The sequence below is a fragment of the Galeopterus variegatus genome, unplaced genomic scaffold (genome assembly GCF_000696425.1).
Source record: "Galeopterus variegatus unplaced genomic scaffold, G_variegatus-3.0.2 Scaffold681, whole genome shotgun sequence".
Taxonomy (NCBI): domain Eukaryota; kingdom Metazoa; phylum Chordata; class Mammalia; order Dermoptera; family Cynocephalidae; genus Galeopterus; species Galeopterus variegatus.
This window is the reverse complement of record NW_007726792.1, coordinates 24918-49208: the sequence shown is the minus strand read 5'-3', so window position 1 is coordinate 49208 and position 24291 is coordinate 24918. Positions and strand designations below refer to the sequence as shown.

Here is a 24291-nt window from a genome sequence, read left to right as displayed (position 1 = left end):
GCAACCAGATCCTAGAATGTACTTATTAACCAATTGTGTTTCTTTGACGTGTGTGACTTATCTGCTCATGTCCTTCACCAAATTTCTGCTTAGGTTTTTCTAATTCATTGTAGAGTCCTTTTTGCAATTAAGATGTTAATCTTTGTGTCAAAAAAAAAAGAGAGAGTAGAATAATGGTTATTCTATTATTCTGGGAGGGTAGGAGGGCTCGGGGTTGGGGGGAAGATTAGGAATGAACTAATGCGGACAAAACTATGCTATCAGCCCTAAGTGAATCATTGTGCAGGATATGCATGTACTGAAACAATACACTGTACCCCACAAAAGTAAACATAAATAAAATTGAATTCAAAAACTCTTATTTGTAGATTCTTATAATTATGTGTAAAGCTACTCGACCACGCCAGTTGTCGTGCTCTTTTACCTGCCTCTTTTACGTGCTCTTTTTACTCTACCTCCAGGAGGCCAGTAATCCTGCACCGACTGGGCCGATTGTTGAGCTAGGGCTGGGTCTGGAGCTCCCAGACCCCTCAAGCCCGTTCACAGACTGGGTCACAAACCTTTCACATGCCAGGGTGGGTCACCAGACCCCTTACGCGCCAGGCTGGATCACCAGATGCCTCACACACAGGTTTATGAGCTAGGTAACTGGCAAACAGGTCCTTGGAAGGGGCAGGTTAGAAAGCATGGCTGCGCCCTCAGTGGCTGCAAGAGGCAGTGAAGTCCAGCCAAGGTGGCGGCACCGCGCAGGCGCACTAACTCCAGCCACACACAACCTGCCCACGAAGAATGCTGCACTGCCCCCAACCTGCCCCGAGGCGAGGGGGTCTGATTAAATTATTCTGTTTTCCCAACAATTATGATATACAATTTTATCTTTTTAAATATTATAATTACTTTTCCATGTTATCATGTAGGATTCATAATTCCTTTTTAAATTTGTTGCATGAGATTCCATTAAGTAGACTACCATAATTTAACCACTAAATTTGTCAAATATTTGAGGTGTTTTAATATTACAAATCCAACAGTAACATTTTCATGAATGTAGCCTTTTCATTCTGAGGGATACTCTCCTCAAGATGAATTCCCAAAGCAGGCTTTTTAGGATAAGAACGAATTTTTTTATGACTTAGATTAGGTTTGCCAAGCTGCTTTCCACAGGTTTCCCCAATTTGTAGATCCTTCACAAATGTGCATAAACATCATAATGTCCTCTCCAGCCTTCAGTATTAATACTAATATCTTACATTTACTGAGTACTCACTGTATGCCAAGCACTGGTCTAACCCTTTACATATATTATTTCATCATCCTTACAACAAATCTCTGAAGTAGCTACTATTATTTACCCTCCTTTGCAGATAAGGAAGTTAAGGTTCAGAAAGTTTAAAAGCCTTGTCCAACCTCACACAGCAACTAAATGGTAATACTTGGACTCAAACTCAGATCTTAACTAATGCCACAGTGCTCTTAACCACTTGGCTATATTGCTGCTTTACTCTCCCTTCCCCACCCCCCATCCCCCAGTAATAATGGGTGGAAAAAGATATATTCATTATATTTAATATGCAGTTCATTGATTATGATCATTTTTACATACATTTGTTAAAAAACGATTTTCTTCTATGTTGTTTGTTCATAAGCAACTTCTCTTAAGTGGTGGGCCAATTCTGTTCCCTCTATTTTTTACTAATTGGATATGTCTGCACAACCTTCTCACAAGAGGCCCAGGTCCCTTCTTGACGACTTCACTGAAATGTCAGTTTATAGGAGAAAGCACCCCTTCTCTTCCTCCTCTTTCTTGCCCAATATGAGCAGAATACAAATATTTTCTAGAAAGTTATGTCCGTATCTTTTCAACATCACTCACTCATGTGTTACGGCTCCTGGCCACTTCAGAATATCCTGTCACAAGTAAGAGTGAAGCCCCAATGACCCCATGAGGGTTGACAAACTAAAATAATTTTTTTTAACTGCACCAATTTATCAAAGCCTTTGAGAATCAATCCCACTCCCCCATTCCCCTGGCACCTCTTTTCTCTCTTTTCTTCCTCATCCTGCCTTCAAATTTCCCTTCTGCTAGCTAAGACTGAAATATATAGGATTTTTGTGAACATGTGATCCAAACAACTTGGTCATTATTCAAAACTTATCTCTCATAATGTGCAGAAACGTCATCAAAACCTCATCTATGGTTTACCAAACAAAATCGGATTTAAATCTAAATTTTAATAATCCTATTTTAATGTATGCTCCATTACCTGCATTATGTCTTGCAATATATCCAAGTGCCCAGGCTGCAGCTTCCTTGACTCCGGGGTCAAAATCTTCCAAGCATATCACCAGTGTATCCAGTGCTCCACAGTCAACCACTGCCTGAGCCAGCTGAGGAGAGTGTTTACCAACTGCTCGTAACACAAAGGCCGCTGCTTTCTTGTAAAAACGCTACAAAGGTAAAACACACAAAACCCAAAATGCATCGAGCACTTCCATAACCAAAATCTAAAACAGACCAAAACCAACTTAAAAATGGCATTAATATAAGTAAGGCCCAACAGCTTTTGAATACAAAAGATGAAAAACTCCTGTAAAATCATTTTGGTTATTTTATGTTACCCCATTGCTTTTGCTCAATAACTAAACAGAAAACAAGGTGTTAAATTACATTTCAAATGTTTACTCTGAAGCATGCATTTGGAAATTGTAAAACAAAATATAAACATTATACTTTCTACAAATTCATAAAATAATGAGATTTTATGTATCTGCATTACACTGAAATGTATTGTTTGACCCATGGGAACTCTTAGATTGTTAGCATGTGCAACTAACCTCGCTGTCAACCGACTAATTCATTTCCTTCACTTGACCTCAGTGGGTAAGCATGGTAGGCCTTTCATGACCTCAACTAATCTTTCTGGTTTCCCGAGTTATCCTGAGATAACAACCATGTTCCAAAATGTACTTACCAATCATCAAATAAAAATAAAGGCAAAACGTTTGTGATATATCTAAAAACTTTTCCTGGTAAATAAATTAGCCAAACAATGGGATATAAATATCCCCTCTAGAAATGCTTCTTTAAAAAGACAAAGCAAATTAAGTACCATTATGCAAATTTTAAATAGTTTTATACTTATAATATTTCCTATATATAAACCTTATCTAATTAAGGAATAAGAAAATGAAACTAAAACACAAGACTAACATGTTTCTCTAAATATTGCTAAAAAAAATTAAATGTATAGGAAAGCTTTGGCTGAAAGACTCACTATTGTTCTATGGTTAGCATAATGACACAGCGATGGTCTCCTAACTCTTTCTTTTATTAATAAAACCAAATTATCCTGTTTTACATTCTGAGTTTCTATTTCTTTATAGTGACTACTAAAAAGTGACTAGGTAGCTACACTCACTATTGTTCTATGGTTAGCATAATGACACAGCGATGGTCTCCTAACTCTTTCTTTTATTAATAAAACCAAATTATCCCCTGTTTTACATTCTGAGTTTCTATTTCTTTATAGTGACTACTAAAAAGTGACTAGGTAGCTACAGCACCTGTTTTGAAAGCATTCTATTTACTTAGGCTAAAATACTGATACAATAAAAATTATAGGAGAGAGAAAATATATCAGGTATATTTTTAGCACATTATACCTAAAAATTAATATATGTTGCTAATAAAAGAAGTATGCTGTGTTAGTACTGATGTTTTAATTGGATATATCTTTTTTAGTTTCTTAAATTATATCAGTAACCAAATTTCTAGTAATTTATTGTAAAAATTAGGGTGGAATTAAATTTCTGTAGATTATTTTCCTATAATTGTGGAAAAATAATGGTGATATATTTCTTGTCATTACATTAAGCTAATTTGACTTTTTATACTGCAAAATTGGCAAATTTACAATTTATACGTATCAACAGGCACTACTAATTACATTGCCTATAATTCACACTTTCTGATCTCATTCCCTCTTTCTCCTAATTTCCAATTCCCCCAAATTCCTAACACTCTTCTCTCCTATTCCTTGCCAAAGAATTGCCTTAAAAAAAAAAAAAAAAGCAAAAGCAAAACCACAGGACTTTGTACCTCATAAACAGGAGATTACATCTCCTGTGAGAATGATTTAAAGTCTGGTAGGGGAAGGAGACACGCTGGAATAATGCTTCCCGTTCTCACTGACTCCCCACTTTTCTGTCCCAGTACTTTTTTTTTTTATCTCTTTACAGCTAGTGGAATTCATTCATACTGAGAACCTTCTGTGTGGGATAACAAAATATACCTGCTCTCAAAACAAAGAGTTAAGAGTCCAGGAGGAAGAAAGTCTAACAGTATTTGATGACAGAAGGAATATCCACAAGAAAAGTAAAATTCCTGTGACTCCCTGTAGAGCTATAATAGGCATTAGTAAATGACTCTCCAGTCTATAAAAATAAGGCAAATTTCTGCACAATTAGGATTTATTTTTTTATTCTGGTAAAATATACATAACATAAAATTTGCCATTTTAACCATTTTAAAGTACAGAATTCAGTGGCATTTAGTGCATTCACAATGTTGTGCAGTCTAGTTCCAAAATATTTTCATCACTCCAAAAGCAAACACCTTACAAGTTAAGCACTCTTGCCCCAGTCCCTTCTCCCCCAGCCCCTGGCAACCACTAATCTGCTTCCGTCTCTATGGATTTGCATATTCTGAATATCTCATATAAATAGCATCATACAATATGTGGCCTTTTGTTTCTGGCTTTTTTACTTAATATAGCAATGTTTTTAAGGTTCATCCATGTTGTAGTATTTATCAGTACTTTATTCCTTTTTATGACTGAATAATAGTCTACTGTAAAGATATACAACAGTTTGCTCATCTGTTCATCTATTGATTAACTTGGGTTGCCTCTACCTTTTGGCTACTGTGAATAATGCTGCTATGAACATTTGTGTACAAGTTTTGTTTGAGCACCTGTTTTCAATTCTTTTGGATAAGTAGGAGTAGAATTGTTGAGTCACATGGTAACAATGTTTAACTTATTGCCTACCTACCAAACTGGTTTTCACAGCAGCTGTACCATTTTATATTCCTACCAGCAATGTATGAGGGTTCCAATTTCCCCATATCTTCACCAACACTTGTTACTTTCCTTTTTTTCTTTATTATGATGTCCGTCCTAGTAGGTGTAAAGAGTTATCTCACTGTGGTTTTGATTTGCATTTCCTAATGATTCATGCTGGTTAGTATCTTTTCATATGCTTGTTGGCCATTTGTGGATATTCTTTGAAAAAATATCTGGGCGAGTCCATTGCCCATTTTTCACTTGGGTTATTTGTCTTTTTATTGCACAAATAGGGATTAAAGCTTAAAGATATGTCAAGAAAGATAGATCCCTAGGTTATGATAAACCACTAGAATGGAATGAACAGTCCAAGACTCTACCTTCGGGAGGTCCTTAACTATTGTGGAAACCAAATAGGTGGCACTGTGTAGAAATATGGAGTGGCACTGGATAGGAGGAGAAAACAATTGGGGCACTCTTAGACGTGCTTGAAACAGCTGACATGTTTGTACTTGGTTAAAAAAAAATGCTTTTTCAGATCTTCCATTACATACAATCTCTTCCTGCTTTTGGTTGCTTCAAGGCTTTCTCTCACTGCTTCCATTGACCAGATTTCACCTGCATATAAGAATTGCTGAAAGCAGCTATTTATTTGCCTGGGGCCCTACACATCTCCCTGAGACAGATCCTACAGCTTTGTCTAAAACTCTCACAGAAATACTGCTTTATATATAATTCCCCCCCCCAAAATTTTAAATCTATTTTCTCTTTATATTAACAGTAATGGAGAAAAGCCACATATCAGCTCCAAAGCACAATACTACAGAGATATTATTATGTGCAGTTTAGAGAATTAAGGTTATATTAAAACCCAAATAATTTGAATGCCTAGAAGCTTGCAACTGTACCCAAACTATCAAATTTTTCAAAATATAAAACAAAAAACACATAACTTATTAAAAAAAATTCTTACATTCTGTTCTGCCAACGAATAAACGAGCTGTGGAAGAATGTCCCCCTTGACAACTGCTTCTGCGAGGTCATCATTATAATTGGCCAGTCTCCCAAGAGCCAAAGCAGCAGTCTGTTGAATTGTTGGGACCACATCCAGAAGAAGAGGCCTCAGCAAAGACATTACACCTGATTTAAATTATGAAAAAACACAACTCAACAATATTTAAATTAAAAAGCAAACATACAATTCAGCATATATGTAGAAAGGAAAATTAAGAAAAAAAACCCAGTAAAAACAAAAATGTTATCCACTAAAAACTAATGGGATATTTAGAAGCATCTAACTGGCCAAGACACAGAATAATACAAGCTGTAATTATTGAGTAAGATGCATAGCTTAGAAATAAGAAAGGCTTTTGAGTTAGGTAAGAGTTTAAATCCCTCATTCAGCAGCTACTAGCTATGTGACCTGACAGGACTGTTGTGAGGAATGCAGAGATAGGTTGTAGAGTGTATGGTATAATGCCTAGCACACAGCAGACAGGAAAGAAAAAAAAAAAGTAGGTTTTTTTTCTCTCCAGCCTTTGCAAATCCTATCGTTCAAGGCTCATTTCAGGTCCTTTCTTCTCAATGAAGTCTATTGGTTATTTTCTCTTATTCCAACTAAACTATAGTTTATTAAAGAAATCTTATCAGGATCTATCTCAGAGCTGAGGGAGCTAGGAGAGCCATTTGACTAGGGCCTCACATTCATGAAAGTCTGCATGAGTGTTATCCAATACATTCCCTGAAATAAGAAGGTATATTGTATTAATAGCTCTCATAATATTCATCCTAGGGGTGAATACATAGTAGGTATATAATCATCATCACCACAACAACACTAATGAAAGTAGCTTATATTTACCAAGCACTTATGTGCAAGCATTGGTCCAAGAATTTTTTCTGTGTTAATTTTACTTAACTAACTCTCATAACAAGCCTATGAAGTAAGCCCTAGTATTATGTCCATTTTACAGATGAGGAAATTGAGGCTGAGAAAAGTTAAGTAAATTGTCACATAACTAGTAAATGGTAGAACAAGATTAGAATTCAGACATTATTGATAATTGTTAAATAAAGAGTAAGGTTGAAAATTGAGGAGGTAAGGAAAAGGAGACCAATAATAATTGCATTTTGCTCATTTTACTGGATATTACAATTCTTTATATTAACTTCGCCATACTATAAAATCTGCAAAATAGTCAATTGCTATTTCTGCTTCAATGATGCTATTTTAGTTTAAGGTTACAAGAAGGGTAATGACACAATTCAAACTGGAACAAAGTGTCCCTTGGCTTTCTAAACTTAATTTACACCAGGCTATTCAACTTGGTGTCATTACATCTTTTCATTAAACATATGTCTCAATCATACATAAAAGCAAGTATTATCAATATTCTTTTACAATGTTATATCTAGAAACATTTGAAATAGAATTAAAACAAACATTTACAATAACACGTACAATTAAACCAAAATAAGAGAAACAGTACAATATAAGCAGAGAATAATGAGGCGTACCACAGCCACATTTAATGATGTGACCTGTGGCTATTCCTAGTCCCCAGTGTCATTTAGTCATCATTTTTATCTCTATGTTGTCTAGATTAGGTCATCATCTATAAGGCCACAGTTGCAAGTGTGAATCCAACCAGCTCAGGCTGGTTGGCTCTGCAGGCGCACAGGGTTCCTGCTCTCTCTTGGGTTGTAGCTCGGGTTAAACAAACCTCATGTTTATGGGCGTTGCTTATATTATCATCTATATTTTTTGATAGAAATAACTTCTGAAATATCTCACAAAAAAGGTTTAAAGTAATAGAATGACTTCCAAATGATAACACAGGTTATTTCTGGAAACCTGGGTTTAAAAGAATTTGTCGATTTCTTCCTTGTAATTTTCTTTATTACTTGATTTTTTGTTGTTTTACCATGGTAAAATATAAATAACATAAAAGTAACCATTTTAACCATTTTTTTTTTTTTTTGTCCTTTTTGAGACCAGCCACACTGCGCTCAGCAATTGAGCACACCGGCCATCCCTATATAGGATCCGAACCCGGCGGGAGCGCCGCTGCGCTCCCAGCGCCGCACTCTCCTGAGTGCGCCACGGGCTCAGCCCATTTTAACCATTTTTAAGTATACAATCCAGTGGCATTAAGTACAGTAGTCTCCCCTTATCCTTGGGGGATACACTCTAAGACACCCAGTGGATGTCTGAAATTGCAGATAGTACTGAACCCTATATACACTATGCTTTTTCCTAAACAGGGATACTTCAAAAAGTTTGTGGAAGGATAGAATTAAAAGATAATATGGGCTGGCTAGTTAGCTTGGTTGGTTAGAGCACAGCTTTGCAACACCAAGGTCAGGGGTGCAGATCCCCACAACAGCCAGTTGGTTAGAGTGTGGTGCTGATAACACCAAGGTTCAGGGTTCAATCCCTGTCCCAGCCAGCCACCAAGGGAAAAAAAAAAGATAATATGTATCTTTCCATGAACTTTTTGAAAACCCCTCATACATACATACCTATGATAAAGCTTAATTTATAAATTAGGCACAGTAAGAGATTAACAATATAATAATAAAATAGAACAATTATAATAATATGCCAGCATCACTACTCTGGCACTTTGGGACCATTATAAAGTAAAATAAGGGTGGGAAGGAGCGGGACAGCGTGAGATTTCATCATGCTACTCAGAATGGAATTATTTATTTCTGGAATTTTCCGTTTAATATTTTTGAACCTCTGTTGACTGCAGGTAACCGAAACTGCAGATTAGGGGAGACTACTGTATATATTCATAAAGTTATGCAACCATCACCAATATATAAGAACTGCCAAACTGTTTTCCACAGCGGCTGTGTCATTTTACATTCCCAGCAGCAAAGCACAAGAGTTCCAATTTCTCTACATGCTCACCTACACTTATTTTCCATTTTTTAAAATAATAGCCATCTTAATGGGTATGAAGTAGCACCTCATTGTGGTTTTGATTTGCATTTTCTTTGCACTAATGATGCTGAGCATCTTTTCGTGTGCTTATTGGCCATTTGTACATCTTCTTTGGATAAATGTCTATTCAAGTCCTCTGCCCGTTTTTGAATTGGGTTGTTTTTGTTGTTGTTGTTGTTTTTGAGTATTACTTGGTATTTTTATAATGAATATGCACCATTTTAATTAAAATAAGCCAATACACTAAAAAAGAAAACCTAAGTTTGTTAACATATATTTAAAGTTCCATAATAAATGCATTAATGAAGCCAAAAAACATAAAGTTTGCTTAGAATTATTTTATTTTTTGGCAACTGGTCAGTGTGGGGATCTGAACCCTTACCTTGGTGTTATCAGCACCATGCTCTAACTGGCCAGCCCCCTGGAATAATTTTTTAAAAATCACAATTAGGTTTCATGTTACTTTTTTTTCCTGATGATTCTGGTATTTCCTTTTTTTTCTTTTCTTTTCTTCTTTTTTTTTTTCCCCCCACTTGATATATTTATGTGAAGGCAGTGGTTTACTGTCTTGAAATATAATTAGTAAATCAATCCATACTGGGTTATTCATATTGTATTATATTTGGAATTAAATCTAAAGAACTTTGAATTATTATGTTAAGAATTTGAAGAGTGAATTAATTTATCTGGGGTTATAATATTTAATTTAATTATAAGTGTTTATTGTTAGTCATGATATTTAACCAATTCATCACAAAACCCCCAATTTTGAAAAATTTCAGTTTATAATTTAGAAGTAAAGTATTTTACCCTCAAAAAATATATTTCACTAGTCCATATATTCAAAAGAATTTTATTATTTACATGTTTTCTCCATTTTTCTACTGCATCTGGCTCATGAAATATAAGGCCAATAAAATGACTCAATTATTTTACTTCTATGTCTATATCACAGTTAGTCTTCTATGTTGCTGCTTCTGCTCTATCATAATTTTCCTATATACCTTAGTTCAGACAGTAGCACAATGTAAATTTTAAAAATTTTTTTAAATCTCTAAAATCATAAAAGTGAAAGCTAAGTGTCAGTTTGAAATATCTTTGTTTGAATAACCTGATTCTATAAATAACCTTGAATAAAGTCATTTTTATGGGGAAAGAAAATAAATTCTCAAAAATACTGCCCAAATTTCTAGTCCTTAAGTTGCCTCTTAGTGCTTCATAATTATCAGTCCCCAGGTGCTTCTCTTTCTCTAAAGGGCCACAGATCAAGCATAAGACTTTGTTATTCTAGTTATAGGTTGTTCCTAAAAATACAGATAAAGATGCAAGAGGAACTACATGAAAATGACTAAATGAAAAAGAAAGTTAGGAAGGAAGCTAACATATAAAAAGAAATTGTACCTGCCTGTCCATTAGGAATCCAGAGATCTGTGGTGAATGAATGCATGAAAATTTAGAGTCCATAAATTACAGCAGTCTGAATAGGTACTACAATATCTGATAAACAAGGCCTCTAGTGAGGAGCTAATGACATCACTGTGGTCTCCACTGAAGGACCCAACATATACTAGCGACTATTATATCCAATAATAAAAACAATAGTTCATATATTGTACTCTAATATCTGTAAGACAATTCTGTCTATTCTATAAAAACTGATAAAATGGTATAAAAACATTCTTAAAATTTAACTTAAGAACAAATCTTTACAATGTACCCCCACCCCCCACCCCCCCACACACACAACTTATAGCTTGAGTTCCTTTTTCTATTTTTTTTTTGTTCTAGTGCCATACTGGAAACATTGCAATCCAGTTATGCAGAAAAAAAAAAATTACCCAAAACCAAATATCCTCACTGATCCTGTCTACAGGCATTCATTCAAAAAATATATCAGGGTTAACCAAATGGCAAGCAACAGGAATACACATATGAGTTAAGGCAGTGCCTACTGTCAAAAGATGACTAATATACTGAAGGAGATCATAAAATAGCCTTAAAATAATCACAACTCTCTTACTTAATTCTTTAAAACACAATGTAGGCCAAATTACTTTGATTTTGCATGCCAATGGCATATAGGAATCATCAAGAAGAAATGTCAAACATTTCCAATGACAAAAAAACACCAATTTATTCTCATATTACATGCATGTAATTTATATACATATTACTTCAATCTGCTGTGTTTTTAAAAGATATTTAACATCTCAGCTTTGTTCATTTAAAAAGAAGTAACTGCAAACTGGGCCTTTGGTCCATTTAACTCATAGTAAAGACTTCCTGTTGTCCTGGTTACCTCTTACCTGCTTAGTTTTGTTTTTTAGTTTTTTTAACCTTATTAAATTTTTTATCGAGGTAAAATATACATAACAAAATTTATCATTTTAGCCATTTTTAAGTGTGCAATTCAGTGGAGTTAAGTACATTCATATTCACGATGGTGTGCAACCACCACCACCATCCATTCACAGAACTTCGTCATTCCTAACAGAAACTCTACACCCCATTAAACGATAACTCCCTACTTCCCCCTTCTCCATCCAGCCCTTGGTAATCTCTATTCTACTCTCTGTCTCTCTGATTTTGACTAGTCTAAGTACCTCATATAAGTGGAAACATACAATACTTGTCCTTTTTTTTATCAGGCTTTTCTCAGCATGTTTTCAGGTTTCATTCATGTTCTCACATGTATCAGAATTTCATTCCTTTTTAAGGCTGAATAATTTTCCACTGTATGTATATAGCACATTTTGTTTATCTGTTGATCTGCTGATGAACACATGGGCTTTGTCCACCTTTTGGCTATTGTAAATAATGCTGTTATAAACACTGGTGTACAAGGATCCATTTGAGTCCCTACTTTCACTTCTTTTGGGTATATACTTAGGAGTGGAACTGCTGGATCAAATGGTAATTCTATGTTCAACTTTTCGAGGAACTGCCAAAATGTTTTCCACAGTGGTTTTACATTCCTAGTAGCAAAGCCCTAGGGTTCCAATTTCTCCATGTCCTCATCAACACTTGTCACTTTTTGGTTTGGTTTGGTTTTTTTAGAATAGCCACCCTAATGGGTGTTAGTGGTATGTCATTGTGGTTTTGATTTGCATTTCCCTATATGACTAGTGATGTTGAGCACCTTTTTGTGTGCTTATTGGTCATTGACATATCCTTCTTGGAAAACTATAATCTATTCAACTTCTTTGCCCATTTTTGAATTGAATTGTTTTGTTGTTGAGTTGTAGGAGTTCTTTACATATTGTAGATATCAATCTCCTATCAGATCTGTGCTTTGCAAATATTTTCTCCCACTCTGTGGATTGTCTTTACACTCTCTTGATAATGATGCCCTTCTTTATTTTTTCAGATTTAAGGTAATTTCTACGATTTATTTTTTTACTTTCTATAATTCTATTAAAAAATAATTATCATAAACTTATAAAACATGTTAGATATTATAAAGCTTTAAAAATTAAAATTTCGACAATGTTTTATTTTAATCTAAAGCTGTGTTCTATGTGACCATTTATTATGAACTGCCACTATAGTTCATTCAAGTTTTGGAAGAACTAATTTTTGCATACAATTAACCAATTACACACTAAAGGATTCACCTTTGACTGTTACCATCTGACTCAGTCATTCTGTTTGGGGTCCAATGAGAATAGAAACTTTATGCTTTAGAAATAGAAGGAATCTCTTGCCCTGCTTGTTGTATGACTGCCTATTTTGAGAGGTAGCAGAGTAAGCAGGACTTAAAAGCATGACTCTAGAGGGAGACTGACTGGATTCAAATCAGGGCTCTGCCACTTGATGTGGGACCTGGGCAAGTTTACTTAACATCTCTGTGCCTCAGTCTCCTCATATGTAAAATGGTGACAAATACTAGGACTACTCAGAAGGTTGTTGTGAGAATTAAGAGTTAAAATTTCTAAAATGCTGGGAAGATTAGGTAGGACATAATAAACACCTCTGAGTGCTTGATAAATAAAAGGGCTAAAGGAATCAGTTTCCTAAGTTGACTGTATTTTTCTACATATTTTATTATTACACATTTTATTATTATTAGTGAATGACTCATTAATTAATTCCTTTCATTGTAATGGAGAAATATTTAAGGTTCCATGACCGCATAGATTGTGTCTTTTTTACCATATTTTTCAGAATTACTATGGAATGAATAACTCATTCAATAAATATCTATTAAGAATATACAAGGTGTTGAAAACACAATTGTTCTTGACCCTCAAGGAACTTATAAAAAGGTGGTGAGAGATAATCCCAACACATTGTGATGTGTGCAACTACAGGAGGAGTAGAGGGTGCTCTGCAAACACACAACAGATCATCTAGCACAGGCTTTGAGGGACACTGGGGAGGGACGCAAAGGGAAGTGACATCGAATTTAGATCTGAAGGCTTTTAGGCAGACCGCCTGCTAAAAAACTTGGAGGGGGTAGACAGGGGAAGTACTGGAGAGTATTCCAACCAGAAGGAACTGTATAAACAAAGCTCAGAAGCAAAAAGAGTTTGATACGTTGACAAAACTGAGAATGCAGCGTGACTACAGTGCAAGAGAGGAGACACGAGGCTGGACGAAGGTTAAGAAATAAACAGACAAAAGTCCTGAAGTATCCAATAAACTATTTGAACTTTATCTGAACATTAATGTCAGTGCAGTGACAGGATCAAATCTGCAATTTGTAAAGAAGGATCAGTTTGATTACAGTGGGGAGAAAGTGTGACAAGGGACAAGACAGGAGGCAGAAGATCACTTAGGAAGCCATTGTAGGAACTGAGCCACGTATGAAGATAGCCTGGAAAATAGTAATGATAAAAGGGAAGGAAAAAAGTGAGAAGTCTAAGAAGATAGAAGACAAAATGATTATTGTGAAGAAGAGGGAGGAATCAGGGATACTTTCAAGTTTCTGGTTTGGACAAGGGATACATGATTGCTGCAGACTGTTAAAGACGCCTCAATAAATTCATATTGGCCTGAAACATAAAGAGGGAGGGGTGAAGTGACAAGAGATAAAGTTAGGAAGGTTGGTTGGGGCCAGATCAAATTTGGCTGCAGGCCAAATAAAGATTTTGTGATTTTATTCTAAATGGAATGGAATCTATTGGGGAGCTTTACTGTTTGCCCCACTTACTCTCACAGAAGTGACTAAATGACAACAAAGACTGTGGATAATGCCTAGGTCTACCATGTATGGCCGTGCAGGCTGTGTACTGCACAGATCCAGGGGATGCCATTCACATAGATCATGATATAAATGACACCCATGAAGTTGTGCAAAGCACAGCAGCTATCCTTGACATAGCATGGTATGTGATCTCTGGTTTGTTTTAGGTAAATAAATGTCTTATCTCCTCAATAAAATAACAAACATCTCTAGAGCAGAGCTCATGTTTTAAACTTCTTTTCTAGTCCTCAAATTACCTAGCACAGTTCTGAATATACAGCTAGCACTGATTTAAAATACTTGCAGTCTTGGCCCTAGAAACTACCATGCACTTTGATTTTACCACTCTAAGCATTACATATTCTCCTACTACAGTGTAACTCTAATGACACAAGCTTTACTCTAATAGATTTTTAAATATTTATTTATATAATAATTATTACATTTATGTGACTATTTTTTTACGCATTACATATTCTCCTACTACAGTGTAACTCTAATGACACAAGCTTTACTCTAATAGATTTTAAAATATTTATTTATATAATAATTATTACATTTATGTGACTATTTTTTTACGAAAGCAAGTTTCACAATACCGATGAATTGTATAACACATTCTCATTTCCTTCACTGGTCATTTTTTACTTGAAAATATTTGTTTCTCCCTCACCTTTTTTAGAATAAAAATTTTCAGGCCTTGATTTGGTTTCTTCCAGCCTCTATAATTATATACCCCTGACTACTATTCCTACTTTTGATTTAAAAATCATAAATTTTGGTATCAAATCTATTTGCCTTGTTTTTTTGTGAAATACTTTTTCACTGCCATAATTATAAATTCAATCATGATTTAAAATGTTATATCCCTTATAACACACGCAGAGTCATGTAATTTATTTAAAGGGTCAGAATGAATCCCCAAAAGGACGGTCTTTCTACATAGAATTCAATTGTAATGGTAAATAATTCAAGAAATGATTATGAACAAGAATAATATGTTTTCTCCTTTTAAATTTATTCTCATTAGCTATCATATCTTCTGAGTTTTGTTTTATGATTCAGTGTTAATTCAGTTGTTTGTGAGTGAAGGGCTACCACACCTATGTCACTGTTGAATGGGGAGGGGTAAGAGGAAGATGGGACAGAGACCAGTGACAGCAGCTGGCAACACTTCTCAGAAGGCAAGTTACTTACTTATTTAACAAACTTACTTTACTTACTAAGTTACTTACTTATTTAACAAACACTTATATAGTATTTCCCATGTGCCAGTCTCTCCCCTAAGAAATTTACAAATAGTAACCCATTTAATCGTCATTACAATCCTATGAGGTAGATACTATTTATGGTTCTAGAGCGAGGCTTTCCTGTTCTCCTCCCTGCTGTCAATCACAAACCATTTACCAATGAAAACTGGCCTATGTGTCAGATCCAGAATGCATACTGAAGGGCATAATCTGTTGAATTCACATTATTCTACCATTAGCATTACCGCAGTTGTCTTCCGTGATTATTGTATTAAACCCAAATTCCATTCATTTTCTCAGTGCAACTGTCTTGACTCTTGACTAGATCATAGCCACCACTGGTCTATTTGTGAGATTTTAAAGTGGGTGAGTGAGAATGCAGAGCATAAAACTTATGATAAGTTCAATTTACATTATACTCTAGATAAAACTGATATGAACTCACATGTTTATAACTATGTGCAGAAATAGAAAATGGGCTTTTTTTTTTTTTTTTTCTGTGTCCGGCAACGGATCGCAACCCTCAGTGTTGCCCCCGTACCGGACCAGGGACCGGCAACGGGATTGCAACCCTCGGTGTTGCTCCCGCGCCTCGCTCAGCCAGTGAGCGGGAACCGGTCTGTATGTGGGATCCGAACCCTCGGGCAGGAGCGCCGCCGCGCTTCCCAAGCAGCGCACTTATCCAGTGCGCCACCGGGCCGGCCCAAGAAAATGGGCTTTTAATATAGTTTTTAAATGAACATGTAAGTTCTATATATCCAAACCTTTCTTTCCAGCTAAGATCTCTCTCTTGAGCTCCAGCCTCTGTACCCAAACTGCTTACTATCGTCATTGACACGTGGATATCTCAGACACTTCAACCTCAACACTGTATGATAGTGAAATCACCATTTCTCTCTGCTTTTTGTATCCCTTTTCTGTGTTAATAGCGCTAATGTGCCCAAGACCAGAAGCCTGAGAGTCATCTTGAATTCATCTCTCTCCTCACCTGACCCTGTTCCCTTCTCCTAAGTCACTAAATCCTGAAGACTTTACTTCTTTAATATCTTATCCAACATGACTGCTATAGCAAAAATAGACACCTGGCCTTCCTGAACTTGTCTTAACCCCCTCCAATCTATTCTCTACACTACTGCTAAAATCATCTTTCTAAAACACAGAATAGATCACATCATTCCTCTAAATTAAAACCTTTCAATGGCTTTCCATCAACTTAAGGAGCAAGCCAAACTTCATATGAGGTCCTTCCTAATTAGGCTTGTTTTCCCCTCTAGCCACAACTGACACTCCTCTCCCTTACCCTATCACCTCAAGCTCCAGCCATTCCTAAACATTGGCCTTTCCCACCCAGTACCACCTCTTCTCTTGCCTTTGTGTCTTCACACATAACATTCCCTCTATCCGAATGCAGTTTCATCTGGCTAACTCCTAGGACATTCAGCACTAATGATAATACCTCCTCCTAGATGTCTTCCTTGAACAGTACCCCTCATTCCCAAATGTTGAGTTAGGGAATCTTCACATCTTCAGATAAACAGTAATTTATTTATATATCTTTCCATTAGCAAATAAGCTGCTAAAGGGCAGAGACTATGCCTTCCATTTTTGCATGATCAGCATCTAAGCATTCATCGGGCACTTTGGACCTCAATAAACATTCATTGAATGATGAACAAACCAACTGTGAAAAATTATGTCTCTCTTTTCAGGTAAATTTTAATTAGAATTAAAAAAATGAATACAATTATATTCAGTTATTTTCTTTTTAGGTATAAGTCAGGTAGATGAATGGCACTGACTATTAGCATAAATTCATAAAGCTTTAAGGAACTCAGATGGGTCATTTAAACTGTTCCCTCACCTAAAATCACCCTATATAGACATAATTCTCTTTTACTTTGGAAGTCTTCTAGAGAGCTGCCAATTTTGAATCAGTCCTGTCGTTTACTAATGTGTTTTCTCTTTTACAGTATATTCCTACTACATACATCTGTCTGCAAAAGATTGGAATGTCTAGGAATGAAGCAGCATAGAGAATAAACAGACAGTACTAAAAAGAGTATCTTCTCCAAGAAATTTCATGGGCAATATTTGAAGAGGAAATATTTGGAAGGAAACAGTTAAAAGAATCTATCTTCAGATAGAATTGTTTACTTTATTCATACTTCAACTACTCTAAAATTTTTAAGATAGTTTGCTCTAAAAGATATAAAGATAAAGATAATAATTAAGAGCAATGTAGTGGGAAAGAGGGACTGGTAATTTCATCAGAAACACAGGTTAAGGATAGTAGGTGCAACTGAGCTCTAAATATAGCACTGAGTTTTCTGGCAGCAAAAGTTAAAAGAGAAACACTCTGTGAAACAGAAGGAAGCAGAAACAATTTTTTCCTGAAATTTCAGATCTACCACCTAGCTTGACATATAATAGTTAATATATGTAGAATAAACAAGGTTATCTTTACATATAAAAAATACTTAACAAGATGGACAATGTTTTCACTGATAAATTTAAAGAAGCTAGAGAAAATCTAAGTGCCTATTTTTTTAAATAAGCCCTCAATTTTTAAAAAGGGGAAATATTATTAAGCTAAGAATGTCTACAAAGATATTTCTATGTAAAACTAATATAATCTAGTCTATGTACATACTTTAATAGTGATTCTAACTTGACACAGGTACAGAACTTACAATATTTAGAAAAGTGAATAGAGATCATTTCCTTTGCAGACATACACATGCACACACACACACACACATGCACAAATATCACTTGTTTTCAGTTAGATTTTTAACAGGACCTGAATAAGCAATAAATTTAAATTGAGCCATCTTTATGATAGAGAGCATGGGATATATGGCAAAACCAGTATTTCCCTAAAAATTAGGGGAGTCTGACATGTATTTATGTGGGCCATCTCACTACAAGGCAAAGCTAAAATTTTTCTCAAGATTTAGCTTTGGATTTCTCCTAGGGCCAATACAACTACTCAATAAAAATCCCAATGTTCTGCCCCCAATGAACAATGAAAAGTACTTCACACAAAGTATGATGAGATAAAAAACAAAAGGAAGTTTTAAGTACACACACATCAATGAATCAACAAATATCAAGTGCCTGCCCTCTATTGTACTCTATCTACCTTATGTATTCTCAGAGGCCGAGGAGAGCGGTCAGTAAATCACAGGGCAGCAGGCCACCCTGGGCTTTGAATAAGAATCCTCTGGACTGTCCTTAAGCTAGGCAGGTTCTCTGTTCAACAACTCTGTGAAGCACTATCTTGGTTCTCAACTTCCAGTGGATTATAGACTTTTCTGGCAGTGTTTTTGAAGATCTCTTGATTTGATAAGACTTTTCTTAGGAGTCAGAGGAAGCCTATAGGTCCTCTGGAGCTCTAAGGCCAGCTTAAACCCTAATTACTACTCCTACTCCCTCAAACCTCCAGGTATTTATCAATTAAAGTTAGTCCTCCATATCTGGCCTCTACTCAAACTCCCATGATGGACCTCAAGGAGACCTCAAAAGCCACCGAGTTTCACAATTATTGGACACGCACTGATACCCAAAGACCTAAACAGAGGACTTGTTTCACCAGATAACATTAAGGTTTATTAGGTGCTCCTAGAATCATCGATATACAGTTTATTAATACATATAAGGCAAAGCAGAGAGAGCACAAGACCAGGCAGAAATTAAAAAATGGGTTCTAGGGCCGGCCCGTGGCTCACTTGGGAGAGTGTGGTGCTGATAACACCAAGGCCACGGGTTCGGATCCCTATATAGGGATGGCTGGTTAGCTCACTTGGGAGAGCATGGTGCTGACACCAAGTCAAGGGTTAAGATCCCCTTACAGGTCATCTCTAAATAAATAAATAAATAAGAAATGGGTTCTAGTCTCAGTTTGACCACTAACTTGCTTTGTGATGAGAACAATTATCTAACCTTCTTTGGCCTTAATTATCCACACTACTCTACTTACCTGAGCTGTTATAAGAATCTAATTTTTAAGAGATGTAAAAACACTTAGAAAACCCATTACTTCTTCCTTCATTCTATTTAAACATTTTGAACATCTACTCTCTGCTAAGCATTATGCCAGGCATGGAATTTACAGATAGTAAGGAAAGCAGAAACTAAATTATTACAATTCTGATAAGTACTATGTAAGAGAAAAAAACTAGGAGCATAAATCAAGAAACTTAACTTACTCTGAGGGTCAGGGATGGCTTCCCTGAGGAATCAACATAACAGAGTCATAAAGAATGAGTAGAAATTAGGCAGAGAAGTGTAGGAAAAAGTTGCAGGCAGAAGTGTAAAGGCTTTGCAGCAACATTTAAATGTAAAATAGAATTATGGAATACTTAAATAACTTTTCAAAAACTTTTGAAGAAATTAAAAATGTAATCTGTAACATTAAAATTTAACCTACAAAACTTGCCATTTCTAAGCCCTACCTTCTTATAGACTCATCTATAGCTTGGATTATTTTGTTAATTGTCCAGTTTTCCCTAAAACAAACAAACAAACAAACAAAAGCCCACTGAGACCCTAGCCCTTGGTCTATTATTTTCTACTATGAACCAATACTTAGACAGCAAAACAGATAAATGTCCATCTATGAACGGTGGTTTGGAACACAGCATAAAAGTCTGAATAATCTTTTGTTTTTAGATATATTCTTAAGTGCATGCAAATTCAGACTTTTTATAGCTCCCTGGCATATTTTCCATTTAAGCATATGTAACAAACCTCTCTATCCCTCTATTAAAAAAAAAAAAAGTCAGTGCTTTGAGTTATCTTTTACATTCACAATTGTAAGACTCCTTTTATATTGGTAAAGTACATCAGATTTAAATAGCATGATTGGTTAATTTTTTTGAAGTTGCTCTGCTATTTTTCTCTTTAGATTCAATATCCTTTAGAACAGCAGGTTTTGTAAGACAATCATGGTACATGTACATACCAAGATGTTTTAAGATGTTATAAATGCTTACTAGGGGCTTTTCCTTCTCAGAGCATATTGAGGTACTAGTAGTTAATCTGAAGATTTTCACCCTGCTCCAGACACATGTAATTTAAAATCATTTTATGTCAACAGCATATATTACTTATTTTCTTGAATTCTGAACCCATTAAATTGTCTCCATCTACAAATTAGCTTTCTATAGATGCATATTTAAAGTATTATGCAAATTTCTTTATTCCTACTTTCTGAAAATATGCATAATTACTGATTTGCCATTCTTTATTCTTTCACTATAGGTTACACATAAAATATTATAAGATACTATTTTAAAACTTTATCTCTGCTTATATAAATAGCTCTTTCCAGTGTAACATATTTTATGTAGCTAAGCAATTTTAAAACAATTTTCTTGGAGCTTTTATTAGCTTATTTCAGAATACCTCCTGAACTGACCTGAGAATGTTCTGGTATTCCAATATGCCACGAACATGTTTCTTATATTTTATAACTAACCCAACACTTCCAATTGCTGAAGTTTTACAATTGGTAGAAGTAACAATGTTTTATCTCTTCTATTAGTCATGTGTTACTAATTATTCAGAGAGGGGAAGTATCAAAATTCATTTATAAATAGCTGCATGATGTAATGGTTCAAACATACAGGATTTGAGGGTACATAAAGAGATTTTATAAAAATGTTAAGCTTTTTAATGTATTCATGTGTTCTTTTGATTTAGAAGGAATAAAACCTCGATGAGAAAAAAAAACTCAAGGTTATAGACACTTTGTACATAGTTCTTCTAGTAACAATTTTCATTAGAAATCATTCTTTTCCAAATACTCTAAAGAGCTCTTGTAACATTTTGATTTGATAGTTACATTGGACATACTTAATAAGGCAAATTTTCTCATTAGCACATCAAAAACACAATGGAAAAGATCAGAGATTTTAAATGAAATAAAACTGTTGATAATTTTCATCTTTAATATTCATTTCATATAGAATTAGTTCAAAAATTCTTAACAAGGGAATTACTGGTTGATCATGAAGCCTATATAGAAAATGTTTTCACATTATCTTGGATCCATGATACATATTTACTTAAACAGTATATTAGGGGGAAAAATGAGAAAAATCTTCCTATGTCAAAATCAGGAGTAAAATGCATTGGTACCTTATGCTGCCAAAAGTAAGGCACTTGACTGAAAAAACACTTGATCATAATACATAATTGATACACACATATTGTGGCTCACTTGAAAGCATTCTTAAGTCCATGGTAATTTTTTTAAAAAAGATTAAACCATTTGAATGGTCAAGTTAATTGACTCTTAAGAAAGAAAAGTTTTCATAATAAAGCTTTCAGGGGTTTTTTTAATTAAAAAATAAATATATTGGAATATTCATGACCTGTCTCTATTTTAAATTACTAAAGAAATGTTTAAATTGAATCTAGATAGCACGAAATATGTTAAAAATAATTTCCTCAGGAAAAGAAAAGCTTAGCATGCCATCAAGATATTGGTCAAGAACAGAGAATTTCAAAACATTCAAGTTGTATTCCTTTTGTATTCCATACCTTCATAACACAAGACCATAAGTATAGAATGTCATATGTAAGACAGTTACACTTTGGTGATCACATAGCCTGCCAGTTTGGAGTAAATTCCATAGTATACATTGTACTTTTATGGAAAGAAGTAATCTGCTACTACTATACTAAAAAATCCATATCTTAACTGTTATGTGTACTTCAATATTTCAGTATTACATTTTAAAAATAACATCAATTATTTTAGTTTGGCTGTATACATATTGTAGAGAAAGTAAATCTTTGTAAATAGTAAATGTCAATTCACAAAGGCCATTGAGTAGGACTGAAAGAAAAAACGACTTAAAAAGTAACTGTATGTAAAAATGCAATATGCTGTAGAAGTAATGCATATATGAAACACTGTCTGCCCAGTGTTGTTCAGGGTACTTTGAGGAGTATGAGTGCATGCACACACACACACACACACACACACATGCATATATGAAACACTGTCTGCCCAGTGTTGTTCAGGGTACTTTGAGGAGTATGAGTGCACGCACACACACACACACACAGAGAGAAGAAAATTAATCCATGTGAAACAACTACAGAACAAAATATTATCAATTTTGACATGACAGCATTTTAGAAATGAGCAACAGATTAGTGGTTGCCCAGGTTTAGGGACAGCAAAAGGTGGGTATGATCATAAAGGGGCAACACAAGGGATCCTTGTGATGATGAAAGTGTTCTGCATCTGGGCTGTGGTGGTGGTGGATACACCTGGTATAAAATTGTATAGAACAAAACAAACACACAAACACAGTAAGTACAATTAAAACTGGGGAACCTAAATAAGATCCATGGATTTTTATTAACGTCAACATTCTGGTTGTAATATTCTACAGTTTTGCAAGATATTACCATTGTAAAGGGTACACAGAATCTCTTTGTATTATTCCTTACAACTGTATGTGAATCTATGATTATCTCAGACTGAAGGTTGTTTTTAGAGATTATAAAATACACTTCCTCCGTTCTTGATATATCTCCTCCCCCCAATAAAAAACACATAAAGAACAAATGCCAAAACCCCAGGGACAAAAGAAATAACCACATAGGTGCAATAGTGATTCCCATCAAAGAAACCCAGAGTAAACAATATGTCTAAATATTCTTGCTCTGTCAATATGTTCTTAATTTTCTTTTAAACATGTGTTGATTTAAATCAGTTTTAAAGATCACATCCTATAAACTGAAGATTCTCAGAACACAGTAGTGATAAAATGCAGTTCAGATGGTGGTGGAATCATTCTTAATCAAAAATATACGAGGGAGAGGACAAGAAAGAGAGAACCACCTTCCTCTTCTGTATCTGTTCTGTGAACAGGTAAGAAGCAGATCCCCACCCCACCCCACCCCAGCTCGCTCTCTAGAGTGTGCATGAGTTCGGACTGAGGGGTAGACTAAGCGCACCATACGGATTTCGCGAAGCCAGGTCTTTACCAACTCCGAATCTCTTGGAAAAGATTCAAGCACATCATTCCCTTCACAAATGCAAGACGAGAAATGATGTGTACACCCGTCTGGAATTCCTTTGCTGTGAAGAAGTCGAAGGTGATCAAAGGCAGGGGGACATGCAGCGGCACCCGGATAAAACAGGTCTGATTGGGGTAGATTCCCATTCACGTAAAATGACTTCCAGGCAATTCGAATGGCCTTGACTTTCCACCTGACACTTGCTTGATTACAGTGAAGACGGAAATAGGGACATCGGGCCCCTCTCACACCAATCTGGAAGTTTTACCCTCTCAGCCTCACCCCCAAACACCCGCTACTGAGACCGAGAGCTTCTACAGCCTTCCAGGTGGGCTGGAGCAACTTAGAGACGTCGTCCTCCCGTCTCCACCCCGCCGCACCCCAGAAGCTCAGCCGCAGGAGAGCGGGGTGGCCAGCAGCTGGGGCGACGTGGGGGACTGGGGACCCGGGGCCGGGCGAGGCCAGGAGTGGGGGACGATGAGAGGCTGGGGATACCGGACGAGGGGCGAGAGCGCCGAGGGCGCAGGGGGACTAGGGCCCGGAGTGCGGGGCTCAGCGAGGCCAGGAGCACGAGGTGACGCGGGACCGAGGGTGCGGGGCGAGGGCCGAGGCGAGGAGCACGGGGTGACGCGGGGTCGGGGTGAGGGCTCACCCGCGTTCTGCAGCGTCTCGATGTTTTGGGGTCTGGTCGCCAGCTCCGCAACCATCTGCACGAACTGGGTCCGGGCTTTCTGGTACTGCTCGAACACTGCGGGGGAGAGAGCCGGTGGAGCTGGCCCGGTCGCCGCCGTCGTCCCCCCC

General features: G+C 36.1%; 1 protein-coding gene across 1 annotated transcript in view; it reads right to left on the bottom strand.

The window, feature by feature from the left end:
- The window catches only part of SPAG6 (sperm associated antigen 6), a 69559-nt gene extending 45325 nt beyond the window's left edge, over positions 1-24234 (bottom strand). The window contains exons 1-3 of the mRNA XM_008571331.1: positions 24143-24234; positions 6037-6203; positions 2265-2448 (exon numbers count right to left, since the gene is read on the bottom strand). Coding sequence (XP_008569553.1) covers positions 2265-2448; positions 6037-6203; positions 24143-24197 — 406 coding nt within the window. The 5' untranslated portion in view covers positions 24198-24234. The remainder of the gene's footprint in view (positions 1-2264; positions 2449-6036; positions 6204-24142) is intronic.
- Positions 24235-24291: the final 57 nt, after the last annotated feature.